This window comes from Papaver somniferum, chromosome 9, assembly GCF_003573695.1.
Source record: "Papaver somniferum cultivar HN1 chromosome 9, ASM357369v1, whole genome shotgun sequence".
NCBI lineage: Eukaryota > Viridiplantae > Streptophyta > Magnoliopsida > Ranunculales > Papaveraceae > Papaver > Papaver somniferum.
In genome coordinates this window covers 157,466,913-157,473,681 of record NC_039366.1, presented here as the reverse complement: position 1 = coordinate 157,473,681, position 6,769 = coordinate 157,466,913, and the positions used below count along the sequence as shown (strand labels likewise).

The 6,769-nt window shown below is 34.4% G+C and overlaps 2 protein-coding genes across 2 annotated transcripts; both read left to right on the top strand.

The window, feature by feature from the left end:
* The first annotated feature begins 2,149 nt into the window (after window positions 1-2,149).
* Window positions 2,150-3,948, top strand: LOC113312767. Its single transcript, XM_026561503.1, has 3 exons — window positions 2,150-2,694; window positions 2,767-3,436; window positions 3,709-3,948. The coding sequence occupies exons 1-3, from the start codon at window positions 2,150-2,152 to the stop codon at window positions 3,946-3,948; spliced, it is 1,455 nt and encodes a 484-aa protein (XP_026417288.1).
* Window positions 3,949-3,968: 20 nt separating this feature from the next.
* LOC113312766 lies at window positions 3,969-4,631 on the top strand. Its single transcript, XM_026561502.1, has one exon. It carries the CDS (start codon window positions 3,969-3,971, stop codon window positions 4,629-4,631), a length of 663 nt encoding a protein of 220 aa, XP_026417287.1.
* Window positions 4,632-6,769: the final 2,138 nt, after the last annotated feature.

Sequence of the window (6,769 nt, the reverse complement as noted above, 5' to 3'; positions counted from 1 at the left end):
GTGATCATTTTGTATGTTTTTACATTATTATAACCTCATTTGATTGATTTCAAAAACAGTTTTTTCTCTTTTGACAATCCTTTTTATTTTTATTTCATGGCATTCTAATTTGTTTATGATTCCCATTAATTGTGTTTGCTTTCTGATTTTTCTCTAATGGCTTTTGCGTCTTTTGTTGTTGTGATCAAAGCTTTTGCTGAGTATATTAACAAGTTTTTGCTTAAGGGTTCAAAGAAGATTGGTTTCATTGCTTTTGCTAATGGTGTTGTGTTGAAGAAGTCTCAGATCGGGTTCAACTCGTTAGAACTAGGTTGCAGCTCATCCCGCTTATTGTTCAATTCAAAAACCATAGAGTCAACTCCATGCAGTTAATCGGTTTCCTTTTTTTTTGATGCTCTCATTCACTATTGCCAGCTATCATCTTTCAATATCCAGTAAAAATTTCAAACAATATTGTTGCCTTACTTACCGACCTACAAGTTATTCGCAATTATACAATGAGATTTTTCCTAACCAATTTTATCTTCTGAATATTAATATTGGCTATTTTCTAAGACCTAGTTTCCATCAACTATCATATCACAAAAAACTTCTTTGTGAGAATTCTTTTTTATTGTGTAGCAGAAGGTTTTCATCAAGAATTTTACATAATGGAAGAAGGAAAATCTAGTTAAGTCACGGATTTAGTTAACAAGTTCATGCAAGCAACTATTGACTTGGGTGATATTAATGAAGTTGTTATCATTAAAAACAAGAACAAAGAAGTTGAAGAAAATGATGAATGAGAAGCTTGTGCTATTGGGAAGATTATCATTGAAGGACGGATGAGTTATGACATGGTAGAAAGAGGAATCACTTTCACTTGGTCTTTCCTCACTCTAGATGACTTAAAATTGTAGAGATAGAACCAAACTTGATGATTTTCAAGTTCAATAAATGGGATCTGCACAACAAGGTTATCGATGAAAACCCATGGAGCATTAACAAACATCTTCTGGTGATTCATGATTATATTCCAGGTATGGTTTATATGGAAAAACATTGGGGTTTTCAACTTTTCTGAATTCAACTCAAATACTTACTGCCAGAACATATGAATGTCACTTCAGTTACCAAAATTGGTCAAGTTATGGGCGAAGTTATTGCTATAGAACCGAAAGATGCAATCCCGGTTAGTGGTGTTCCTGTGAAAGTTTGTGTTAATGTTGATCTCTCAATGCCATTAAGAAGAGGAGTGAAATGTTCTACCAATGCAGGAGTTACTAAGTGGCAGCAATACTTTTTCGAGCGCCAACCTAAAAGCTTATGTACTGAGTGTTATATTATCAATCATTCCAAAGATGTGTGTAAGGATGCTGCTATTATTTTGAAGAAAGCTCACGAGAAGCCTTACTTTGTTGGGAAGATTAATAACATTCGCAAAAACATAATTATTGTTGCTTCAAATAATGATGTTGTTTCCGTTAAGACTCTTGCAGTGAAAAAGAATCAAAAAAAGTTCATCAAATCAAATGTTTTCATTCCCTCAAAAGATGGTGAAATCATTAATTTGGATTTACTGCTTATTGAAGAAGGAGTGGTTACTGAGGAAGATAGCAGACTTGGAAAACGTTATAGAGTTGGTGAAGATTCATCTACTAGTTCATCTTCTAATGAGACTTCTTCATAGAGCAGCGTTATGAATCCAATCTCAGCCCAAATTAATGCTCAGATGATCACAACCGGAGATAATCAATCTTTGCAGTCACACAAGGGGAATCAGGTATTAAACTTACTTTATACTCTTTTTCTTTTTACAACAAAGTTGTACCTATTCATCTTATTTGTTAGATTATTTCTTTTTTCAACTCCTGCATTTAATACCTCTTTACAACATTTCGCTAGGATTTTTAGTTGCATTAAAGTCACCCATGCATTCCACATGTTAGTCATTAATTTTTCATGCATTTTCTCTATTAAGCTTTTCGTAAGAATTTTAACTTTGGTGTACATAATTTGCTCTTGTCATCATAGTCACAATATGAAAGTTGTTTCTTGGAATGTTCAAGGGCTCAACACCCCGGTGACTAGAGATCATATTAGAGACATAATTAGGTCTCAAGACCCTGACATTTTATTTCTTTGTGAAACAAAAATTCATGAAGACAATATGAAAACATTATTGGCTCCTCTAAGGTATCCTAATATGAAATTTCTTCAACCAGTTGGTCTTTCTGGGGGAATAACCCTTTTATGGAAAAATGGGTTTATCTGTGATGTAGTTAGTTGTGAAAACAACATGATTCATGTTGCAGTTCAATGTGACCCAAGTCAACTAGAATTGTTATTATCCTGCATGTATGGATACTGTGATTATTCTAAGAAGAAGACTCAATGGGAATTCATCAAAGATATTGGACTTAATATCTCTCAACCTTGGGTACTTCTGGGTGATCTTAATTTTCATATTCTAGATACTTCTTCATCTGTTTCTTCTTCAGGAGATGGTTTAGTAAATTCTATAATTCAAGAGGTGGGCTTGCAAGTCTTGGGTTTCGTAGGCAGAGAGCACAATTGGTCAAACAATAATATGGGTATTGGTATCAAAAGATCAAGATTAGACATGGATTTTCTTAATGGTTCATGGAATTCACATTTTCAAGATTCTAAATTCCTTCATCTTCAGCAGTCAGGAAGTGATCATTGCCCAATAATGTTGGTGACTGATTATTCTCAACCAAAACTTTAGAAGCCTTTTAAGTTTTTTCAATCTTGGTTGCATGATAGAACTTGTGCAGCTGAAATTGCTAAAGCTTGGGAAAAGTCAGTTCAAGGCTCTCCAGGTTACAGGCTCATTAAAAGACTTCAGTTCACAAGGATTACTTTATCAAAATGGAACAAAACCCACTTTGGGAACATTGATCAGAATGTTGATAATCTTCAACATAAATTATCTGAGATACAAGCTTTGCCTTTTTCTCCAGATAATACTTCAAAGGCAATTGAAGTGAGTAGAGAGTTGGATAAATGGTACAAAAATCAACATGAGTTTTATAAACAAAAGTCCAGAGATAACTTTGTTAATGACATGGATTACAATACCAAATACTTCCATACTTTAACAAAGGGGAAGAGGGCTAGAAATAACATTGATTCTTTAAAGCCAGAGGATGGTTCTTGGCTTCAATCTAGAGAAGATATATCAGTGTTGTTGTCTAAGCACTTTAAAAACATAAGTACTTCTCAAAATCCTACCATTGAAGAACAACATTATATTCATATTCCCACTCTGATTACAGAAGAGGATAACATGCTACTTCTCATTCCTCCAACTGATGAAGAGATACATAAAATTCTCAAAAGTATGGAAAGATGGTCTGCTCCAGGGCCTGAGGGATTTCAAGCTGGATTCTACAAGTCACAATGGAGTATTGTTGGTAATGATGTTTGTGAAATGGTAAAGATTTTTTTTGAAACAAAGTACTTACCTAAACAGATTAACAATACCTACATATCCTTAATTCCAAAGAAGAATAAACATTGTTCTCCTTCTGATTTTAGACCTATTGGACTTTGTAACACCTCTTACAAAATCATTTCTAAGATCCTTGTCTCTATAATGAAGCCTATGATGGAAAGAATCATCTCTCCTTATCAAGCAACATATGTTTCAGGCAGACTAATTAATGATAACACAATTATAGCTCATGAATGATTCATTATATGAAGAGAAAAGAAGGAGAAGGTGGATGGTTAGCTTTGAATCTTGACATGTCAAAAGCTTTTGACAGTTTGGAATGGTCATTTCTTCTTAAAGTTCTTCAAAGTTTTGGATTCTGTGAAGATTGGTGTCAACTAATCAAACAATGTATCAGCACTACTTCACTATTTGTTATGCTTAATGGTTCACCATGTGAAGAATTTTCACCCACTAGAGGTATTAGACAGAGAGATCCTTTATCTCCATAGCTCTTCATTATTGCAATGGAATGTTTTCTAGAACTCTTTTAGAAGCTCATAATTCTAAAGCAATCAAAGGTATTTCAGTAGCAAGAGGAGCACCACCTATAAATCATCTTCTTTTTGCAGATGATATTCTCATTTTTACTCAAGCCAATTTAACCAGTGTGAATAATCTTCTTCAAGTTTTGAAGGATTTTAGTTTACGATCTGGTCGGGTCATTAATTTTGACAAATCTTATGTTTTCTATGGTAACAATATGAATCCATCTGTGTGTAGTACTGTCAGTAATATTTTGGGAGTTCAATGCATGGAGAAAAATGAGAAATATTTAGGTTCCCCTCTGATTAATGGTAAATCCAAGGTGAAAGCTTTTGAAGATATTCAGATTCCTTTTGAGAGAAGACTTGGTAACTGGCAAGGTATTAATCTACACCAAGCTGGTAGAACTACAATGGTTAAAATTGTTCTCAATGCTATACCTATGTACCAGATGAGTATTTTCAAGATGCCTAAGACACTAATTAAGAAGCGGGATTCATTGCAAAGGAAATTTTGGTGGGGTTACAAGTCTAATAGAGTTTTAAACTTAATTGTTTGGCAGAATATGAGTTTATCTCAATATTTAGGAGGTTTAGCCTTCAGGGATCTAGAGATGTTAAACCATGCTCTTCTCACAAAAATTTCATGAAGAATTTGTCAAAATTTAGATCATCTTCTAACTAGAATTCTCAAAGCAAAATATTTCAAGAAAGAAGAGTTTATACATATTTAAGGAGAAAGAAGCAATTCTTCATGGACTTGGAAAGGGATTGAACTTGGTCTTGCTATACTTCAACAGCACTACAACATGGAAGTTAACAATGGCAAAAATACAAAAATATGGGTTGACAGGTGGATCATAGGACTTGACATCAAAGTTGAGCCACTTCATCCTTCTCATCTGCAATATATGTTTATCAGTGAACTGATTTTACCTGAGTCTAATACCTGGAATATTCCTCTTCTCAATGATCTTTTCGATCCAGATATTGTTGATAGAATCAAAAATATGCAGCTCTCTCATGATGAGCAAAACATAGGTAGATAGAATCCTTCTAAATATGGTATTTTTTCTGTCAAAACTGCATACAATAAACTCACATAAGCTAAAGTTCAAAATCAAGTTTCTTTAAGTGATGTACCAACTTCAGTATGGAAAGCTCTCTGGAAAATAAAGTTACCCCATCGTGTTAAATTATTCATATGGAAGTGCCTGAAGAATATAGTTCCTACAAGAGTGAGATTATCTCAGGCAATGCAGGATAATGAAATACATTGTGAGGTTTGCAAGGAAGCGGATGAAATTATTTTTCATATTCTTATTAGTTGTTCACATGCTAGGGCAGTACGGCGTTCTCTCAATATCAATGTTGGTCAGATTGTCTCTCTGTTAGAGCATTGCTCGGTCGAACCCGCATGCGTTGCTATCTCAAGCATGTTTGTCAATGTTAGTGATCAAAACTATAAGTCTTGATTTCTAGTCTACAATAGCTAAGTCTCGGACTAGGATAGAAAATGTAGTTGAGCTCAAGAACTCCATGGCAATCATCATACAAGACGAAGGACTACTCAAGGAACTGGTGGAACTTCATCGACTAAAAGGTATGTGGAGACTTGAACTTATCTATAAATCAAAAATCTATCTACTCTATCTCCTATTTTGGGACAAAAGTTGTTTTGCTATATAGACTTTGATTATACACATTTGCTATTTCGAGGCGAGTTTATCTCGCCTATCTATTTCTCGAAATATGTGTTGGTAAGCTTTTGCTTTGGACAAGTTCATCTTTACCTAGTGACGAGAGTCATGATACGTTTCATTCACTTTGAAAATTGCTTACTTTGACGAAAAATAGTTTGTGAATAACAACTATATAATAACGCCCTCTAAGAATGTTTCAATGATTGAAATGAGAGTTTAGATTATATAAGAAATGATGGATACAAGTATTGTATGGCAACACATATATGTATAAGTCATTTTTCCTTGAACCAAAGTTTGCGAACTTTGTTGATCAAGATAACCGGAACAAGAGCCGTGAACTCAGTCCGCGAACCCAGTCCGCGAACTGGCGGGAGTTCTCGACCCGAGAAAATCTGCTGGAGTTGAGAACTCCTTCCGGGAACTTAAGTCCGCGAACTAAGTCTGCGAACTTAAGTTGGTTATTTCTAAAGACGATTGTTTGTGAACTTATTTATATTAACTAAGGAATGCAAAATGCAAACCGTGGCTATAAAGTTCATGAATCGATTCGAGTGAATCAAATCGTTTTTGATTCGATTGTGTCTTGTGTAGTTACATAAGATTTTCTTGCAATGAAAAACTCTCTAACTAGTTCATTTGAGTCATTTGAACTAGTTATGGTGAAGAAGAATATGGTTGATATGAAAGTGCTCATATGGCTAACCATTTGGTTAACTATTATTGAACCAACAAATGTACATGTTTGGGTACGGTTACAGAAACCTAAAATAGTGCATTTCATTTGTGTGTAACAAGCTAAGTTTTCGATCCAACGGTTGAAAGATATTAGCTTGAATCTAATCAGGTTTTCATCTAACGGTGAATATTGAATACTTTGTTACCAAGCTAACATTGATTGCAAATCCTGATTTGAAAGACTATATAAGGGAGAACTTTAGCAACTGGGAACCTAATCCCCACACCTCCTGTGTGATACTAGTTGTATTATCTAGAGTCGATTCTACTTTAACCTTAGGTTTCTTCTTGAAAACCAGGTTAACGACTTAAAGACTTCATTGGGATTGTGAAGCCAGACCGATACT

What these genes read in the sequence shown, in the direction of transcription:
- LOC113312767 (XM_026561503.1), top strand. Translation starts at nt 2,150, where the DNA reads ATGAAAACATTATTGGCTCCTCTAAGGTATCCTAATATGAAATTTCTT. An exon ending in AGTGATCATTGCCCAATAAT is followed by an intron (nt 2,695 to 2,766) that starts GTTGGTGACTGA and finishes GTTGCATGATAG; the next exon opens with AACTTGTGCAGCTGAAATTG. An exon ending in GTAATGATGTTTGTGAAATG is followed by an intron (nt 3,437 to 3,708) that starts GTAAAGATTTTT and finishes CATTATATGAAG; the next exon opens with AGAAAAGAAGGAGAAGGTGG.
- LOC113312766 (XM_026561502.1), top strand. Translation starts at nt 3,969, where the DNA reads ATGTTTTCTAGAACTCTTTTAGAAGCTCATAATTCTAAAGCAATCAAA.